A 21,503-nucleotide genomic window follows, 5' to 3' on the forward strand; every position below is an offset into this window, starting at 1 on the left:
CAGTGCACTACAAATGCTGGCTCCTCCCACAACCAAACGCCTTGGATTTGGCCGGGTTTGAGATGACCGCCATTAGTTTCCATTATTGCTGAAAACCAATGCCGGCCTTCACTAAAGTCGGCCCAAATGTTGAGATTTGGCCGGCTCCGACCGTATTATCGAAACAAAAGATGGCCGGCCGTCTTGTTTCAATAATACGGTCAGGACGCCGCTTTACGGGGCCAGCTCCGTTCGATTATGCCCCTCCAGGTCATTTCCTTTTTCATAAAGTGAGAGTTCCCTAGCAGAGCTCTAACTTTTGCATTTATATAGAATTTAAAAATGGCTATCTGTAGGCATCTTTTCATTTTGGGTCAAATTATTTCCTTTTCTATTTTCTCTTGCACCATTTCCTGAGGACTGGGTTATCACTGTATAGCAGACATATAGCAGACAGGTAACACTATCTGTGGTCAGTAGGTGAGCTGAAAGAATATCAATTTCAAACGGAATGGGAGAATATTAAAGAAACCCCTTTTCAATTTAATTTCATCTGCAGAAAGCCAAACTCACTGTATAACTGAACACAAAGTTTATTTAAAAGAAGCATCCGTTTCATTCCAAAAGGAAAAATATACAAGTCCCATTGTCTAACAAATTATGTTTTATGAATTAAATAAAAACTTTGATGCTGATCATTTAAGTCAACTGTAGTTTGTGTTTTTATTTGCCACAAGTTTACACACCTTTCTTAAATGAGTTAAACATATGTCTATGAAAAGTCTTTTTTTTTTTTTTTACTTCAAAAATGCAGAAAACTACCCCTCTGTTTACTAAGCTGTGCGGTAATGCTGATACAGTCCAATCAAAGTGAATGGGCTGTGTCGGCATTAGCGCACTGGCAGCCTCTAGCGCGGCTTAGTAAACAGAGGAGAGAGGTTAAGATTATTAAGATTTTACTTGTAAATTCATTTTGAAAATAAAGTATTGAAGTGCATGTCTAATAAAGGTTAAGAGCAGAACCTTTCGGGATTCTAGTCATTGCACTGTCTCTGCAAAATTGATCATTTTTAGCTTTTTATTTATGCAGATTTAAACGTTTGATTTAATGGAAATTAAACATCAACAAGGAAATCAAGGGACCCTGCTTACTAAAGTGCAGCAAAGTTTTGAATTTACTGTTTTACCTGCAAAAATGAATACCTGTTAAATGTTGTTGGGGGTGTGCCCAGCATCTCCCCTACACTTACTGCAGAGAAAAGCTCTTCACTGGTTGCAGTTGTAGTTATCATTTATATTCCACCTAAAATCAAAGTGGATTACCATATACATACATAAGTTAAATTAAAACTTTAAAGTATACAACAATCATAATCAAGACAGTTAAAATAATCCAATACTAATCCATCTATTTTAATCTCCATATCAGGCAAAATTTCAAGTAGTCTCAATGCTGTGCCTATCATCAGTCTAGCCAAAGGCCTCATTAACCCATGCCATCCCCGTTTCTCCTCTTCAGGAGGTGGTAAGTGCACCAACACTAACTACACTAGTGACAACATGCAGTACAGTACTGCACACGTTCCCAGTTTCTTCCCCATAAAATGGCATGCAGTTATCATGTATATTAGCGCTTCCTAAGCATCATGTGCTAACAGCATTCTCTAATTTCTGTTCTAACTTCTTAGCATACCTTAGTAAACAGGCCTCTAAGAAAGTAATTTTAAAACTGGTTGCCTATAAATTGGCACCTAGAGAGCTCTTGGTGACAGCCTATTCTGTAAAGAACAGGGGTCCATTTACTAAGGTGCGTCGAAAAATGGCCTGCGCTAGTATAGGCATGCGTTTTGGGTGCATGCAGATCCATTTTTCAGCGCGCCTGTAAAAAATGCCTTTTTAATTTTATGGTAGATCGTTGCTTCTTTTTTGTAATTTTATTATATGTATACCCAGTCAATTGATCTGGCTCTCTTGCTGTAATCCAATTAGAACTGAGAAGGTACACGCAGAATACAAATTCCAATATAATGTAGTAGAGCTAAAGTAGTTGTGAGAACCTAAGTTACGGTGATACATGTGTATGTTATAACATTCTGTAAGTTATGTGCATGTGAATCCCACCCATCCTCTTCCCAGACTCTGCCTATGTATATGCCTACATGTAAAATACATACTTAAGAGATGCACATATTTACAGAATAGCATTTAGGTGGAAATTTGACTTTTATGCAAAAATATGCATTTTCAAATATTCTGGGCTGTTTCCTTTAAGGTCCTTCAAGATCAGATATAGATTTTAAAATTTAGTCCTGTATTGTACTGATAGCCAGTGAAAGTTTTGCAAAAATGGTGTGATGTGGTCATGTCACATATAACCTTCTATTAGTCTTGCTGCAGCATTCTGAATCAATTGGAGCTGTGCAGACCCTTTGTAGTCAGACCATCGTAGTGTGAATTACAGTAATCCAGTCTTAATGTTATCACGGCATGCACAACTGAGACAAGATTTGCCTTCTCATTGCAAGGAGAGAGGCAGCTTAGTTGTCGCAGATGATAGAAGCAGCTCTTGAAGGTTGCTTGGATTTGGGGGATCAGAGTGAGTGTTGAATCTAACAGTATTCCAAGGTTCCTGACTTGTGATTTGAGGGGGAGTTTGTTTTTCTCAAAAGAGACTTTGATGTCATGTATGTGCCCACTTGTTTTAGGGACCCATAGAAGCTCAGTTTTACTTGGGTACAGGCAGAGTTTGTTGTTTTTAGCCAATTTTTACCTGATTTTAGACAGGTAGTCAGTTTATTCACGGTTGTAGGTAATTCGTGTTCAATGGGTATGAGCACCTGAACATCATCCACATAGGTTTAGATGGCTTCCTAAAGGAAAAGTCCATTGACCATTATTAAAATGGACTTGGGGGACATCTATTGCTTATTTCTAAGATAAGCAGCATAAAATGTTTTGTACTGTTTTGGGATCTTGCCAGGTACTTGTGACCTGGATTGGCCACTGTTGAAAACAGGATGTTGGGCTTGATGGACCTTCGGTCTGTCCCAGTATGGCAATACTTATGTACTTATGTAGAACTGAGTGTCCATTGATCGAATCAGCTTGGCAAGTGCCTTGAGGTAGATGTTGAACAGAATAGGTGACAGTATTGATCCTTGTATTGGAACAACAGTGCACGTGACCCTGTCTAGGTGTGGTGCTGTAATCCTGGGGGACAATGCTGCACACTCACCTTCTCAGTGTGGTTCTGATTGTTCTCAATTCCCTCATGGAGACATTGTGTGGGGGCAGGTGGTTGTGGTGCTTCATAATTTGTCTCCTGTTCTTGCCTATAGCTCTGTCTCCAGAACACTATAATTTGGCTCCCTGCGCAGACATGTCCACTGAAGAACATTTCTCCAAGTACACGGGTATATATGCATATTCTGCACATGGAGGGAACATCTTGCTGTTTCCGTGAATGTTTTTTCAACGCGAGGCCCAGTATCGCTGTTGCACGTTTTGTGTAGAGTATTTTTAATTGGCAGAAACATTTATCTCTGGACATCTATGAAGTTTTCAGTGTGTCCTGTTTCAAAACATTTTTTTAGTATATCTTTGAACATTTCGGTTTTTCTTCCATTATGGACTTTGGTTTATAAACGTTTTACGATAAACGTTTATTTTGCCTTTTGGACCCTGTATTGAAAATGCCCCTCAATGTCAGCAATTGTAAAAGTACTGTGCCTTTTAGTTTCAGTTTTCATTAGTTGAGGTCCATGTGTCCAGAGGCTATTTTGGCTTGGAGATACGGTCTTTCATTGTATATATTCTGGCACTGTGGCTTTTAGTTTCAGTTTTCATTAGTTGAGGTCCATGTGTGCAGAGGCTATTTTGGCTTGGACGTATGGTCTTTCATTATATATGCTGGATACTATTTGGGTGATTCTAATGAATTTTCAGGCTCTGTTGGATATGATGAAGATGCAACATTTTAATTAAACTTGTAGTGCATAGAAGCTAGATTCCACGAGAAAGGATCCAGCAGTGATTGTTTTTAAGTACAAGTACTGGTCAGCTTATAAAATTAGTAGGAAAATATCACAGTGAAATGAAGTTTATATAGTAGAAAATAATTTGAGAAATATATTGCTCTTAATTGTAATTTTTCAGGGCATATTGTCCTCATATTCAGTGATATCAATGTGCTTTTTTATTCTGGATGATGTATCAGGCTAGTATAATGTCCACAATGTAGACCAATGTCTGGACTCCTTTACCCTATTTTATTAAAAATCCATTTCATGCTTGTTTTTAATAAGTTTTATAACTAAATGCAAAACAGGAAATATCTCAATACTACTTTTTCTTGCTACTTGTGCACAGTTTGGGTACGTATAAAGCTGATAATCATGATTTATTGTTTTACACATTCTCACAAAGTTCCTGTCTCAGAGGATATTTAACTATACCTGCATTAACTTGGGAACCTAAATGTGCCAGACTTGTGAAAGGTCTTTGTTAAAAAGGCTGTCCTAATTCTCAGCCTGTGCATGCAGTTCCTGGGACTGGAGGATAGTAATCTGTGGGTTTAGCAGAGGGCTGCCAACTACAAGCTCTGACAATCCCCGGTGGGTCTCATTGGTTCACATTCACACAGCCAATCTTTAGTTTTCAGTTTCGATTCCAGGCGATAAGTTTCAACTGAAGTTTTGGTTTGTTTTTTATAAGAGATTGATTATAACTCAGAGGCCGACCAAAACCTTGAGTTTGATTGTAACTCACTTAGGGGCCCTTTTACTAAGGTGTGTAGACGACTACGCGCATACAATGCACATCAAATTAGAACTACCACCCAGCTACCGTGTGCCCCTGGTGGTAATTCTAATTTTGACGTGCGTCCAAAACGCACCTCAGAAAATAATTTCTATTTTCTACTACATGGTGCTAACTGGGTGGTAATCGGCAGTATATGTGCTCTGATGATTACTGCCCGGTTAAAACATGAAACCTTACTGCTAAGTCAATTGGTGGAGGTAAGGTCTCAAGCCCAATTTTTATTTTGCCGCATGTCCATTTTCGGCCAAAAAAAGGCTTTTTTTGCAGGTGCGCTGAAAAATGGACCTGCGAGCGTGCAATACATGCGTCTACACCAGCGCAGGCTATTTTTTGGCACACATTAGAAAAGGGCCCCTTAGTGGCTGAAAGTGTTTAGACAGTTTTGGTTTCAGCCATTAAGTGAGTTACAATCAAACTCTCAGTTTTGGTTAACCTCTAACTGAATTATAATCAAACTCTCATTAAAACACATATATAAGCAATGCATAACATTACAGTACACTGACAGCAAATTTTCACATTAAAAACCTTTAAAAAGCCATAAATGCCTCTATGGTATTATGTAAGCCACATTGAGCCTGCAACTATGTGGCAAAATGTGGAGTATAAATGTGTTAAATAAATAAGTAAACAAATAAATAAATAAATAAATAAAATAAAAGTACCAACCTCTCTTCTTTTGATAAACATCACTCCATAAGTTCTTCTGAACAGCCACATCTCAACCTTTTTTTTCTAAACATAGGAAATTAGACAATTTCCAGATGTCAACAGGCAGATGATTCTGTGCTAATATTTATTTAGATTTTGCTCACACCTTTTTCAGTAGTAGCTCAAGGTGAGTTATGTTCAGGTACACTGGATGTTTCTCTGTCCCAGGAGGGCTTGTAATCTAAGTCTGTACCTGAAGCAATGGAGGATTAAGTGACTTGCTCAAGATCATGAGGAGCAGCAATGGGATTTGAACTGGCCACCTCTGAATTGCAAGATTGATGCTCTAACCACTGGGCCACTCCTCCACTCCTATAGAATGAGTTGTGGACAAGCTGGTCAGTTTAAATGGTGGACAAACTAATAGCCCCATTGACTATCCAGCTTATAATTGAAAAAGAAAAAGGCCTATATTGTGACCCAAATCGGGAGATAGACGTTTATCTCACAAAAACGAATAAAGCGGTATAATCGAAAGCCGAATTTGGACGTTTTCAACTGCACTCCATCGCGGATGCGGACAAAGTTGATGGGGCGTGTCGAAGGCGTGGTGAAGGCGGAACTGGGGCGTGGTTATCGGGCGATCAGAGATAGGCGCCTTTCGCCGATAATGGAAAATAAATATGCGTTTTTAGCGAGAATTTAGGGCACTTTTCCTGGACCCTGTTTTTCCACGAATAGGGCCCCAAAAAGTGCCCTAAATGACCAGATGACCACTGGAGGGAGTCAGGAATGACCTCCCCTGACTCCCCCAGTGGTCACAAACCCCTCCCACCACAAAATATGCCATTTCACAACTTTTTATTTTCACCCTCAAATGTCATACCCACCTCCCTGGCAGCAGTATGCAGGTCACTGGAGCAGTTATTAGGGGGTGCAGTGGACTTCAGGCAGGTGGACCCAGGCCCATCCCCCTCCACCTGTTACACTTGTGCTGGTAAATGGGAGCCCTCCAAACCGCCCCCCAAACCCACTGTACCCACATGTAGGTGCCCCCCTTCACCCCTTAGGGCTATAGTAATGGTGTAGACTTGTGGGCAGTGGGTTTTGAGGGGGATTTGGGGGGCTCAACACACAAGGGAAGGGTACTATGCACCTGGGAGCTCTTTTACCTTTTTTTTTGTTTTTGTAAAAGTGCCCCCTAGGGTGCCCGGTTGGTGTCCTGGCATGTGAGGGGGACCAGTGCACTACAACTCCTGGCCCCTCCCATGAACAAATGCCTTGGATTTATTTGTTTTTGAGCTGGGCGCTTTCATTTTCCATTATCGCTGAAAAACAAAAATGCCCAGCTCAGAAATTGTCGAATAAAACATGGACGTCTATTTTTTGCGAAAATACGGTTCGGTCCGCCCCTTCACGGACCCGTTCTCGTAGATAAACGCACATGGAGATAGACGTTTTCATTCAATTATGCCCCTCCATGTCTCTTAGACTCATATTCATGTAAATTATTTATCAGCTTTCCATTTCATAAGCTTATCTCCCTAGTGGAGGAGTAGCCTAGTGGTTAGTGCAGTAGACTTTGATCCTGGGGAACTAAATTCAATTCCCACTGCAGCTCCTTGTGACTCTGGGCAAGTCACTTAACCCTCCATTGCCCCTGGTACAAAATAAGTACCTGAATATACTATGTAAACCACTTTGAATGTAGTTGCAAAAAACCACAGAAAGGCAGTATATCATTTCCCTTTCCTGCTTCTTATTGCCGTCGTTCACCTACTTTCAGTCCCTAATTTCAGCCTTCTGTTCCCATCCCAGTCCCAGCCTCATCTACCTTTGCCTCTTATCTCTCACCAACCCCCCTCTCTTTCACAGTCACTCATCCCATCTCTTCCTCTGTTCCCCCTTTTTTATGTATTCTCCTTACCCAAGCTCTCACTGATGCCATCTCTCCCTTCTCTCTTACCCTATTTGTAGCTCCTTGCATATTTCTCTACTTTCCCCATCATCCATTCCTCCACAACTCCTTTTCCTCTTCCCCAGCATTTGCCCACCATTATTCCATTATTCATTTATCCTGCCTTTCCCACTGCTATTTAAAGCATCTGCATGTGTCAGCATTCTTTTGTCATTCCTTACCCCTGATTCAGCCCCCAGCCTATTTCTTCCAGTCCCAGGATCAGACCCCTTTCCTAGGTCCAGATTCCTCCCATCACAAACCTTTTTCCCAGCATCACTTAGCCCCTGCAACCCTGTCACCAGACCTTTTTCAAAGAATCATTCCCTTCTCCCACTCCCACCATCTACCAGCACCAGCTCCCTCCTTCAAGCCTCTGCCCCTGTATCGTCCCTTAACCCTTTTTTCTTTGCTCCAGCATCAGATCTTTCTCTCCAAATGAATCCCCTTCTTCCAACTCAACCCGTAGCTGCAGCATTTGTCAGCATCATCCCTCTACTCCCATTATCAGCTTCAGCATCTGCTAGTATCAGCTGTACTTTATCAGCTTCAGAATCCATCAGTGTCAGTTCTACTACCATTCCCAGGCCCTGCATCAGTCTCTAACAACTTTCCCCAGCATCAACACGTCTAACATGATGCTACCTCTTCCATCCCACCCTACTACTGTATATGCTAACATAAGTCCCCTTTGTCTCTCTTTCCTACCCTTCAGTACAGTATCTTGCCTATCTCTCCTCCCATCCTGCATTTCGTGTCTGTCTCCCTCTCTTCTTTCTGCCCAACATCTGTATTCTGTCTCCCCATTCTCTCATTTGGTCCAGCATCTCTCCTCCATCTTGTTTTTTTTACACTTCTTGTGGATCAGCATCTTCCATCTCTCTCTCTCTCCCTTCTCTCACAGTTCAGGTTTTCCTTCAAATGTCCCTCTGTACTTCTTATCAGGGTAACTTCATCTATGGAAAACATGAAGAAAGGACCTACGGAAGCTAGAAGAATGGTCTAAGGTTTGGCAATTAAAATTCAATGCGAAGAAATGCAAAGTGATGCACTTAGGAAGTAGAAATCCACGGGAGACGTATGTGTTAGGCGGGGAGAGTCTGATAGGTACGGGCGGAGAGAGGGATCTTGGGGTGATAGTATCTGAGGATTTGAAGGCGACGAAACAGTGTGACAAGGCGGTGGCAGTAGCTAGAAGGTTGTTAGGCTGTATAAAGAGAGGTGTGACCAGCAGAAGAAAGGGGGTGTTGATGCCCCTGTATAAGTCGTTGGTGAGGCCCCACCTGGAGTATTGTGTTCAGTTTTGGAGGCCGTATCTTGTTAAGGATGTAAAAAGAATTTAAGCGGTGCAAAGAAAAGCTACGAGAATGGTATGGGATTTGCGTTACAAGACGTATGAGGAGAGACTTGCTGAACTAAACATGTATACTCTGGAGGAAAGGAGAAACAGGGGTGATATGATACAGACGTTCAAATATTTGAAAGGTATTAATCCGCAAACGCACCTTTTCCGAAGATGGGAAGGTGGTAGAACGAGAGGACATGAAATGAGATTGAAGGGGGGCAGACTCAAGAAAAATGTCAGGAAGTATTTTTTCACGGAGAGAGTAGTGGATGCTTGGAATGCCCTCCCGCGGGAGGTGGTGGAAATGAAAACGGTAACGGAATTCAAACATGCGTGGGATAAGCATAAAGGAATCCTGTGCTGAAGGAATGGATCCTCAGGAGCTTAGTAAAGATCGGGAGGCGGGGCTGGTGGTTGGGAGGCGGGGATAGTGCTGGACAGACTTGTACGGTCTGTGCCAGAGCCAGTGGTTGGGAGGCAGGGCTGGTGGTGGGGAGGTGCGGATAGTGCTGGGCAGACTTATACGGTCTGTGCCTGTGCCAGAGCCGATGGTTGGGAGGTGGGGCTGGTGGTTGGGAGGCGGGGATAGTGCGGGGCAGACTTATACGGACTGTGCCCTGAAGAGCACAGGTACAAATCAAAGTAGGGTATACACAAAAAGCAGCAAATATGAGTTATCTTGTTGGGCAGACTGGATGGACCGTGCAGGTCTTTTTCTGCTGTCATCTACTATGTTACTATGTTACTATTCAGGTCCAATCAGCATAAGAAGGTAGCTCTGTTACATCCTGCCCCCATGGTAATAGGAAGTAAAGTGGGTAGTAAACAGCAGGGCCTTCATGAACACATGCAATCACAAACTCTGCAGCACACATGGACTTTTATTATTACTGCTGCTGCTACAAGCAAGCAAAAGAGGCAGGGTGGCAGCAGGAGGGAAGGAAATTAAAAATTTGCATGGGCCCATGTGGCCTAGCCAGTTCCAACACCTATAGGTTTCTGAAATATCCCTTGTTGGAAATGATTCATAGTGCCCAATGTTTATTTCAGCAGTACCTTCCTATTTAATTATAGTTGAACTAATTAAAAATAAAGCCTAACCAGTTTCAGTACTAACCTTCCTTCCAACAGCATATACATATTATTGAGACTTTCAGGTTGCTGTCAGTCTGTCATGTCCTATTGTTCCCTGACAACCATTTGGGCTCCGTTGAACTCAATCGTGTATGTAGCAGATTGTTTCAACAACCGATTGAAAAGCACAGTGCCATTGATTGCTTACAGGACTTACTCCAAAACAATGAGGTTAAAGTATATGACTGCATCAAAACCACAAATAGGAATATCTAACTGATCTGATCTTCTCTTCCTTTCTCATTTTCTTCCAACTTCCAGCTCCCAACAATACTTGTGATGAAAATGCTTTTACATGCCTTAATAAAGTCTGCATCCACAAACAGTTTGTATGCGACCATGATGATGATTGTGGAGATGGATCAGATGAGTCACCAGAGTGTGGCAAGTATAAGTACTACACTTTAAAAGCATATAAAACGATGTAATGGTACATTTCTTGTAAAATAAATGTTGCAGTGAAATAGTCCAATAACAGAAAGACAACAAATAACATCTGAGAGTTTTTTTTAATGTGGCATAAAATGTGAGATCATTTTTCAGTCTTTTAATTTTATTGCTTTTGCCTAATATGTGATAAATCTTCTTAAAGACCTGCTACCTCCCAGTTCTTTCTGCTAAGTGCAGCTTCCTTTCTAAAGCTACAGCTCTTCTTCATGAAAAATGCTTTTTTTAAAAATCTCGCTTTTTAGATTTTAGATCAGAGATTGTTGGGATTTTTGGCATTAAGTAAAGGGGAAAATGCTTCTAGCATAGTTTCAAGAAAAATGTAGCACACTGATTCCCATCTTTAAAATCTCTTTTGTTTAGTAACATGAGCAATCATTTACTGTTGCACAAAAAACTAACAGTCCCGGTATGATTTATTATAGCGTGGCAGGTGCTATCATTATTTTAAAAGCTGTAAATGATGCAGGCATGGTTGGAGATTCCTGATGGTGCAACAATTTCCCCGATTATGTAATTTTTGTATCCATCTGGAGCTTGAGTCTGGCTTTTTGTGCTGCTGCTGCAATGTGGTTTTCTACTATAACCATTTTCTTTTAATGGAAACAGATTTTTCAGTAAATATACTTCTGATGTGCTGCGGAATGCATGCATGTTAATACTTAAGGGTTCAACTCAGACAAAACAATCAAAGAAATCCAAACTAGTAGGTCATCAGACTTACAGGGTACTCTATGGCTATGGTTAAGTGACTTACCCAGGGTCACAAGGATTTACAGTGGGAATCAAACCCAATTCCTCTGGTTCTCTGCCCACTGCCTCAACTGCTGAATGGAGGAGTAACCTAACAGCACAGTGGGCTGAGAACTGGAAGAACTGGGTTGGATTCCTACTGTGGTTCCTTGTGACCCTGGGCAAATCCCTTAGCCCTCTAGAAACAGAGTTCATAGCTGTATGTAATATATAAAACGTCTTTGGTTGTACGATAGAAAGGCAGTAGATTAAAAATCTAATAATTTAATATGCCTCCTTTCCTGAGTACCTAACAAAGTGGTGTACAAATTAAATTAGAATAGAAAGGAACACCATATGTTGCATTAAGAGGAAATTTAAGAGATAGGATAGACCAGTCAATCAGAAGTTTTCCATAACAAATCAAAACAACAAATAAGTTGGACAGTTTGTGACTTTTGCCTTCTAATGCACCCTACAGAATGAGCCCATTGTTCAGTCTTAATGACATGTTGTGACAAGCATAGCTGGGAAAAATTATTTATTTATAAAATGTACTTATACATATACCCCTCCCCCCCCCCCCCCCCCGATATTCAGTCAGTGGTGGGCAGCCTTTTGACTGCCTGCCGCCAACATTCGACCTGGATATTCAATGCTGGGAAGTTTCCAACAACCATGCTGAATATCCAGGTTTTTCAATGCCAGCTAGCGCATGACTGGTTAAGTTGATATTCAGACTTAACCGTCATGGCTTAGCAGGCAAAAATAGGCCTGCTTTTTATGCAGTCTTATTTAGTCAATAAGCCTGGCCGGTTAAGTTCCGAATATTGGGACTTAACTGGTCATGCCCCTGGAATGTCTCCAACATTACTAGCTTTATTTTCAGTGCTAACCAGGCATTTTAGCAGTGATAACCAATTAAATGAAGTTGAAAATGGCTGGTTATCCATTGAGATGCAAGTTAACTGGTCAGCAGCCATTCCCAGCAAGGAAATGACTGGTTATCCGTCGAGATGAGAATTATCTTGTCAGGAGCCATTCCAGGCCAATATCGGGTCCACAATAGCTAAACATTGTAGCCTGAGTACATTTTAGTAGGATTAATAAATAGCTCTCTGAACTTAATTACAAAGCCCATTCTATTCCCATCGGCTTCTTTGCATTCGTCGCACCACTAATCAGTAGCACAGCTTTGTAAAAGAAGCCCCAAATAAATTACAAAGTACGTCAAGCCCCATCTCTGGCCATATTCAAATCTAGGCTAAAACCCAACTTTTTTAGGCTGCTTTTATCTCCTATTCATCTGATCAGTTCCCATGTCTGTTTTATCATTCCCACCATAAGTAATTCTATAATCCCTTATTTGTCCTATTAGTCTGTCTTGATTAGATAGTAAGGTATTTTGATCAGGGACCGTCTCTTACACATTTAGTGTACAGTGCTGTGTAATCTGGTAGTGGTATAGAAGTGATACATAGTAATAGTAATGTAACCTAGGGGTTAAAATAATCTTAACTGGGCTCCTCCAGAGGGAAAAGAAAAAAAGAGTTCTATAGTGACATCACTCTGGAACAACAGCTGAGCAAGCTGAGACCTGGTTCCCTTGGCGACAGCTTGCTGGTCAGTTGAAAGTTGGGCAAAAACAGATGAAGAGAGTATATGTATTTTTGAGTGTGAGAGTGGCCAGAAGGAGTTGGTGTTGCAGTGAGAGAGGTTGTATGTGGGTGAGGCTCGTGCTGATTGAGGTGGAGAAATATATATATATATATATATATATATATATATATATATATATATATATATATATATATATATATATATATATATATATACACGGAGTTAGGATTGGGAAAGGGGTGAATACCTGTGAGTGAGTGTCTAGAGAGGGGATATTAAAGGGAGAAGGGTGAAGTCTGTTGGAAAGAGCGGATGTGTGGTGCTTGGTGTCTGAGCAGAGGAATTACTAGGGAGGTAATAGGGATCTGAGAAGAGTGTTGGGTACATGAAAGTGAAAGTCTGATACTGTTCTGAAAGGGGAAATATCAGGAAAATGTGTGAATAATATTTTGAAAGAGGTGATTGAATTGGAGTGCATGCATATAGTGAATATACCCTTCCAGCATAGGGAAGCACAAGTAATAGTATAGGCCTGGAAGTGAGGTGCCTTTGGTTATTTTTATTTATGATAGTTATTATCCCCAGTATTTGAGATTCCATTTAAAAGGCATTTAGTTTAATGGTATATGATAAAGAAAGTAGGGAGAAAGGGGTTTCTTTCCAATTTCATTTAATTAAGAGTAAGGTGAAGGAGGAAGAGGGACGTGAAAGCGGTGTTGGAGGAGAGGTGATCGCAGGGCTGTGCTGATGTGGTAAGCGCCGCAGGAGGGCGCGCTTGCCTTCGAGGGGCACCACTGCCCTGCCGTCTGTCTGCTCACTTGCAAAATCTTTCACCTGAGCTTGGGATTCTCCTATCTCCACTGCCCACCCCTTTTCATGCAAAGGAGCAGTATTAATTGAGGCAGGCAGGCTCTTCAAGTTACGTGAGAATACAACCAGATTGCTATTTATGCTTCGGTTTGGGGCTAGCTCCTCAGTCAGGGTGAGTTTCAGAGCTTGAAACAGCATTCAAATTAAAGAGAACCTGAAATAAGTTTTAAAAGTATTTGCCTTAAATCTAATTGCAGAATTCAGGTGCTGGGAGTCTGTACTTGGTTGTCATATGCTCAGATTTGTTTAAATCATATGCAAATTAGTCCGGTGTTTTTCACTAAACATTCCCATGAGTGTCTGTATGTTAATCTGCATTCAAATAGAGCTCTCTGATTGGATGATCAGCTTCTGTTAAGAAATCTGCCCGGGAAGTGAACAGAGTGAGAGCTACCCTTTGCCAAGAGAGACATCCAGCTGTGACTTCCTGTGTTTGTTGACTGAAGTTATAAAAGAGTGCCTGATTGTGGTAAATGAGAAAATATAAGTGAAAAGAGATTGGTGGCGATTGAAGTTTCTCTAGTAAGAAAAGGATCTGAATATTTCAGGATTACTTGAATTTTATGAAGAATAGAAAAGGGTGAATTTCAGTTTAAGAGTGTTTAAATCCTATAAGCTATATAAAGGCTAGGTAGATTTAAGTGACTGTAAGCAAGGAAACCTTAATATTTGATCTGAAATAAATATTTGATCTGAGATAGTTGATCAGAGATAAATGTGTGACCTGAATTATATCCTTTGGTGCAAAGGAGATTAGAATGCAATAGAGTATTTCTTTCTGTTTACCAGTACAGTCAAATAATTCCATTCCACTTAAATAAATTTTTGTTATATATATGAGGGAGTAGTATCTGGATTTATTGTAAATCAAATTGATACCATTCACAGGAATTCATATTCACCTTCATGCATTCATCCGATATTATCTTTTAAGGATGAAGTTTTATTTTATGTTCACTCTGTCTCTTGTGAGCTGAGCACAGTTAGTTTCCTCGGCTGGCACGACTACATATTAGAGGTATTTTGATACTGTGTGAAGTTTTACCACAGACGGGTGACATATATAAAACATTCTCCTTGGATAGGATGTGATATGTGAACATACATTTTACTTTAATGAAATTGCTAAACTTTAGAGTCAGAGACTTATCAATGAAGGATACATACAGTGCTATTTTTTCCTGAGGTCCGGCTTACTTGCCTGCTCCCTTCTGTTCCTGCTCTGCTGGACGGTGGGGGGGGGGGGCGCCAACCGATAGTCTGCAGGGGGGCACCAGAGACCCTAAGCATGGCCCTGGGTGATCGGGCCCCCACGCAAGAAAGTTCGGAGCTGCATCAATTCCAGAAGGAGGAGAACAGCTAAGTAAAAGTGAAATAAACTTTGAAGCAATACTTGCCTGAGAGAGAGATTCTGGTAACCTAAGGAAACAAAAAGGACACAAAGTATCAAATTCTTCCTAATTCCAGGGAAGAAAATAGATAAAGAAAATAAACAACTGTTGCAACAGGTTGAGGATTAGAAAGGGTAAAGGTATAGAAAGGAACTTATCTGATGGTTGTATAGAGAGTTCATCTTATTCTGCCTGGAAAAGGAAGAATACAAGAAGCATTATTACGATGTTGAAGTGAAGCAGCTGTAATGTTATCTAAATGTTTAGAGCTAAGTTAGATACCAAGTTTTGTTGGTTAAAAGGTATAATAATAATTCAGAATCTATCCTAAATTTAGTTTTTTGTTCCTCTCCCGCCCTTTGAGGACGGGAGACGAGGTTGTTGATTTGTACCCCCTTCTGATTGGCAGAGAGTTCCTGAGGGTGAGTCACGACAACTGCCAACTAACTCTCAGAGAACCTACAGCTGACATCGCATGCCTTACCAGGGAGGGCATGTAACAGTAAAGTAAAACTGACTTTAGTTATATAGAAAAATTAGAACGTTTACTACATCTTACAACAATTCTGTATAAAATGGGAGAGAGTAATTGAAACAATTCTGCTTTTTTTCTTTGTTTTTTTTTGCGAAGTCCAACAGGAAAGTATGTGCATACTTTCCCTTTCAAAATTGCTCCGGGTAGCAAATACCTGTGGATCTTTGTGCAGATACAATTTGTATTGAAAATTATTAGGTCAGTAAGCAAACACTATTGTTGGTGCTTTTAAATGCCAGCGACAGTGTTTAAATGGATATTCGACACTGGCATCTTTCCGGAGAATGATGCTGAATATCTGGATAAACTGCCAACTGCTGGAAATATTCTACAAATGGCAATATTCAGGGCCACTATCCAGATAACTATCTGGTCAAATTATGACAACAGTTCTTCTGTACTAAACTGAATATTGCTGCTCTGCAGATAATTTCCTGCCTTCCCTCTCGATGGCCACGGTGCTATTCAGATAATGCCACTGAAAATTGATGGCAATGGAAGTTATGAGTCCTTTTACTAATCAGTACTAAAAAGTGTCCTTAGCATGCCCTTGTGTGGGTCTTTGCTGTGCACTAAGGCCACTTTTAGCACAACAGTGAAATAGCTGATTTTCAGATTTTTGTATTAATGGCCCTTTGCTAATATTGCCATTAGCACATAGCATTAAAAAAGATTAGTGCATGAGCCCTTACCGCCATCTATTTTGTAGGCAGTAAAAGCTCACATGCTAATCAATTAGCTTGCAACAATGTAGTTTTTATATCAGGTTTCAACTGACTGGAAGCCTACACTTTCTATTCATCAATCAAAATTATAGGCAAAACAACCTAGGCTAGGGAACATTCAGCAGTTATAAAGTTCACTCAAACAGTTCCCTTCCCTCAGCCTGCTGGCTTCATATCCTCAACTTCAAAGGCACTTTATCTGCAAGCAAATAATCCTGAATTAGGTCTAGGGGTGGGAACCTTGGAACCTAGCCAAATACTTCCGTTAGAAAGAACTGTAGCTGAGACTGTAGGCTGAGATATATATATTAGATTTATTATAGTATGTCAGGTAAGAAAATAGAGCTAAGGTATACAAAATAGAACTCTGCAAGCTTTGGCTGATTACAAATTACTGGCTGATAAAAATTACACTCATACGTCACACTACGAACACTAATTCTTACTGGTTACCAGGTAAAATTACACCACTGATCAGTCACACTATGTTACGAGGTAGTACAGTTATTAGCAGCTTCTCCTAATCACAAGTACAACAGCACCAGCCTTCTGTTCAGGTAAATACCACTAACTAGCCCCCGACTAGTAGGAAATGAATCACCGTGTTTCTCACCAGGCCTAGACCTCAGGGTCGTTTCTCTCGGGAGCTGGCACGGGACACCTCACAGACTCAAGCTGGATTCACAGCGAGTCTCAGTCACAGCTGGAAGGGAACTCTGCAGCAGATAAGGAGGTCACAGGTCACGCAGGGCAGGTACAGCTGAACCACGATACTTTCCTCCAGATACACAGTTCATCAGTTGGTGGACCTTATTAGGTCTCACTGGTCTTCTTTTCACCTCCACCTTCTTCCAAGGCTTCTTACTAACTCTCCTCTCGTTGTTCCCGCTCTCCTCAGTCCCTGATGCCCAGGTGACCAGCCGGGACCAATCTGGATCTTCCTTGGTTCACTGCGTGGCAAGAACAGTTCGTTGTTCTTGACCTTCAAGTTGTTACATTTTGGTATGCATTTTCTGTTTCTCACCCGCCTTGCTGGAGCCAGCCTCTCAGGGAGATAAGGGGGGCCTGGTTTGCCCACAGCATGTCCTTGGTGTTGAGCTTCTGCTGAGCTTCTGCTGGAATTTTCCACAAGCTGCAAAGCTGTTACTTGCTGACACAGAGATGTGGGTCAGAGTGTACAACCTCCATTTTGCTGTCATAGGATTATACAGGCCAAGGCCCGCAAGGTGAGACACACAGGGAAATACTCCTACAGTTGCAGTAATCAGCTGTAGTGCTTCAGCATAGCTGAAAAAAAAAGCCTACTAGCCATGCGGCAGCATCAAAACACAAAGACTTATCTTTCATTCCCCTATGTACTTTTGCCTTCTGGGGTCTAGGATAAGCAAAGGGGAAGGTCCCCATCCTCTTGGTATTTATGGCCATGTCCAACCACTGATCTTCAACAAACAAAACAGCAAACTTTTGAATAACTTAAAAATGGTTCTCACCAGCTATTCATTGGCTTCCATGTCTATTTCTTCTACAGAGGCTGTCTCAGGGGTATTATAAGTAACTTCCATTTCTTTATGTTCCGAGGGAATGTCTACATTAAATGGAAACTTCTGCCCAACTTCTTGCTCTCTTGGATACTACTGGTTATAGCCTTAGCTGGTTTCTTAAAGCTTATGAGTCACACTTCTTGACCTATTTCTGAAATAAATGTCAGAGCTATGTCTCCTATTGTTCCAGCTGTGATCAACTCTGTGGGTCACAATATTCATTGTAAATATCATGAAAACTTATCAGGCTGTGCAGTCGTTAAGACAGACCTCGGAACTAAACTACAGGTGCTTTAACAGCCTTTTTAAACATACTTATATCATTTTTTAAAAGTTGTTCTTAAACAAATCCACATTTATTTACACCATGAGAATGTCTTTTTTAAACAGATGTTTTAATACATACGAGCTGGTGTTGAAACACTATTGTCCTCAGAGTATTCAGCACAAGGGGTTAAGCCTCTTATAAATAGGTCTTATGGCAATGTCTACCAATACATTTTCCCTAGGACTTTTCACAAAGTTTTAGAAAGTAAGTATCAATATACTTTCTCTTTTAACCTTGTTGCTAACCTTTAAACCATCCTTTTTTGTGTGTGGGTAGATTTTCTAGGCTTGAGAACACTGTCAATTTGTATTATTTTTCAATTTTGTTCAAAATGTGCCCAATGAATACTTCTGCACATGTAGCTAAAAATACGAGCTTTGTGGAACACCAAGCATACTTTTATCAATTTTGAAGGAAGGCAAATTTTCTGCTGCCAGTTCTTGCACATAAATCTATTTTTACCCAAGTAAATGTCTTTGAAGATTGCCTTTTCTGAATGGCATGATTGTGATGATTATTGTTATCATAGATGTGTCAGTCCAAAGGCCACTGCAGGCATGAATCTTTAGCCAGAAGAGTGGGCTATGTTTTGAGGGTTTACTTAGGCCAACCAATCGTTTTGTTTGACTGTAAAGTTATTTTTTCAGAGCTTTGACACATTCCTGTTACAGCTTTAGCCAGGGCAACAACAATATTTCCCCTCTATTCCTTTTCTGATGTATTTATTTATTTCATTATACTTTATATACTGTTATAATATTACAATGTGCCTATAGGTGGTTCACAATAAAAAATGACAAAGGAAATATAATCGTATAGAGAGAGCCAATGTTTCAGCTTTCAACTGTACCTGTCTGTTCCCCTGCCCATTGAGAGAGCCACTGGATTAAAAGTGGTTCCTGTACCTACAGTATATAATACTTGCATGGGTAGAGCACGGTAGGAGAGGTGACCAGCTATGAGCACCCTCTAGATTCAGGGCTGAATGATTTCTATTTCTGATGTCAATGGAATGGAGGTGCCAACAACCTCTTGTAGTTATTTTCTTCCTTGAAGACTCTCCATGCTGGATTTTATGTGATAGCATAGGTTAGGCATCCTATGTGTGGCACTGTCTTAGGGACAATATAGTTGCCTCTCTAATCTGATTCCTCTATATTTTCCTTCTTCTCTATATAATATATCTCCTTGTCAGGCAACAGGGGCATGTAATTTTGGTCAGATACTTAGACATTTCTTCTTTCACTTCCTGTCTTACTATCCAGATATACTTCCACTGGTGTCTTAAACCAAAAAAACAGCCCCATATGCAAATCCTACTTTTACATATTTTTTGCTTTAAGAGTGGTGTGCTATGAACAAAAGAGGAATGTACTCTGCACAGTTTATTGCATACATGATATACTATCAGACTTATTTTTGAAAGAGGATGCCCATCTTTCAACACAAATCGGAAGATGGGTATCCTTCTCACAGGGTTGCCCAAATTGGCATAATCGAAAGCCAATTTTGGACGTACCCAACTGCTTTCTGTTACGGGGATGACCAAAGTTCACAGGGGCATGTCGGAGGCATAGTGAAGGTGGGACTTGGGTGTGCCTAACACATGGGCGTCCTTGACCCATAATGAAAAAAAGGGTGTCCCTGAGGAGCACTTGGACGACTTTACCTGGTCCTGTTTTTCTTACGGCCAAGGCACAAAAAGGTACCCGAACTGACCAGATGACCACCGGAAAGAATCGGGGATGACCTCCCCTTACTCTCCCACTGGTCACTAACCCCCTCCCACCCTCAAAAAGAATCTTTAAAAATCTTTTGCGCCAGTCTCTATGCCAGCCTCAAATGTCATACTCAGGTCCATCACAGCAGCATGCAGGTCCCTGGAGCAATTTTAGTGGGTGCAGGCGGACCCAGGCCCATCCCTCCCTAACTGTTATTTATTTATTTATTTATTTATTTATTTATTTATTTATTTATTTATTGCATTTGTATCCTACGTTTCCCCACCTATTTGCAGGCTCAATGTGGCTTACATAGTATTGTTAACATAGTTATTCGAGTATATCAGGTACAGTTAGTATTGTGTAGAGATCAATTAAGGGAAGAAAGAAGAAGGAAGGGATTTATTAGGGTGATTATAGAAGGTGGGCTTTCATAACTGAATGGGTTGGTGAAGTGGATTAGTGGGGCTATAGGTTCTCATTGTAGGCCTTGTTGAAGAAATATGTCTTCAGAGATTTGCGAAAGATAGTTGTTTCGTTGATTGTTTTCAGGTCTGTGGGTAATTCATTCCATAATTGCATGCTCATGCACGTGAAGATGGTGGCATTCATCAGCTTGTATTTTAGTCCTTTACAGCTGGGGAAGTGCAGGTTGAGAAATTTGTGAGATGATCTTGTGGCGTTTCTAGGAGGTAGGTCCACGAGGTTTAGCATGTAGGTTGGAGTGTCTACATGAATTGTTTTGTGTACAATCCTTAAGTGGGAGGCCAGTGAAGTTTTTCTCTTAAGGGTTTTGCACTTTCATATTTAGTTTTTCCAAATATGAGTCTGGTGGCAGTATTCTGGGCAGTTTGGAGTTTTTTTTACACTTGTGGTGATAAATGTGAGCCCTCCAAAACCCACCAGAAACCCACTATACCCACATCTAGGTGCCCCCCCTTCACCCTTAAGGGCTATAGTAGTGGTGTACAGTTGTGGGTTGTGGGTCTTGGGGGGCTCAGCACACAATGTAAGGGAGCTATGTTCCTGGGAGCAATTTCTGAAGTCCACTGCAGTGCCCCCTAGGGTGCCAGGTTGGTGTCCTGGCATGTCAGAGGGACCAGTGCACTAGAAATGCTGGCTCCTTCCATGACCAAAGGGCTTGCATTTGGTCGTTTCTGAGATGGACATTCTTAGTTTCCATTATCGCCAAAAATCAGAAACAACCAAGTCTAGGGATGACCATTTCTTAGGATGACCTAAATGTCAGGATTTGGGCATCCCCGACCGTATTATCGAAGCAAAAGATGGACGTCTATCTTGTTTCGATAATACGGGTGTCCCTGCCCCTCCACCTTGATGTTTTGCGAGGATGTCCTCAGCACAACTTGGGTGTCCCCTTCTATTATGCCTCTCCACGTAATATTAAAAATGTACACAATAAAATTTAGCACAAGTTTTAGCACACAGGTCATGAAATGGGTGGTGGTGGGGAGCTTCACTGAATCTGACTTTCAAATTAATAGTGGAAATTATAGTTTTAGTCAGCATGAGCAATATACAATATGAAATAATGATAAAAGTATTGTTGTCTGTTGCAGAATAAGAAAGATAATAGTCTTCTTTCCAGTATTTTTAGAAAAAAAAGAACTTTGTTTGGGTATTTATATAGTAAGGACTCTGTTAGATAAAGTAATGGAAAGATTTGCTAGTGTATCTCCTCGTCT

At 40.8% G+C, this 21,503-nt stretch overlaps 1 protein-coding gene across 1 annotated transcript in view; it reads left to right on the forward strand.

The window, feature by feature from the left end:
- LRP1B (LDL receptor related protein 1B) overlaps positions 1 to 21,503 on the forward strand; it is a 1,639,960-nt gene that overhangs the window by 1,186,498 nt on the left and 431,959 nt on the right. Inside the window, 1 exon segment of the mRNA XM_030210865.1 lies at positions 10,149 to 10,271. Coding sequence (XP_030066725.1) covers positions 10,149 to 10,271 — 123 coding nt within the window.

Source organism: Microcaecilia unicolor, chromosome 7 (assembly GCF_901765095.1).
Source record: "Microcaecilia unicolor chromosome 7, aMicUni1.1, whole genome shotgun sequence".
Classification (NCBI taxonomy): domain Eukaryota; kingdom Metazoa; phylum Chordata; class Amphibia; order Gymnophiona; family Siphonopidae; genus Microcaecilia; species Microcaecilia unicolor.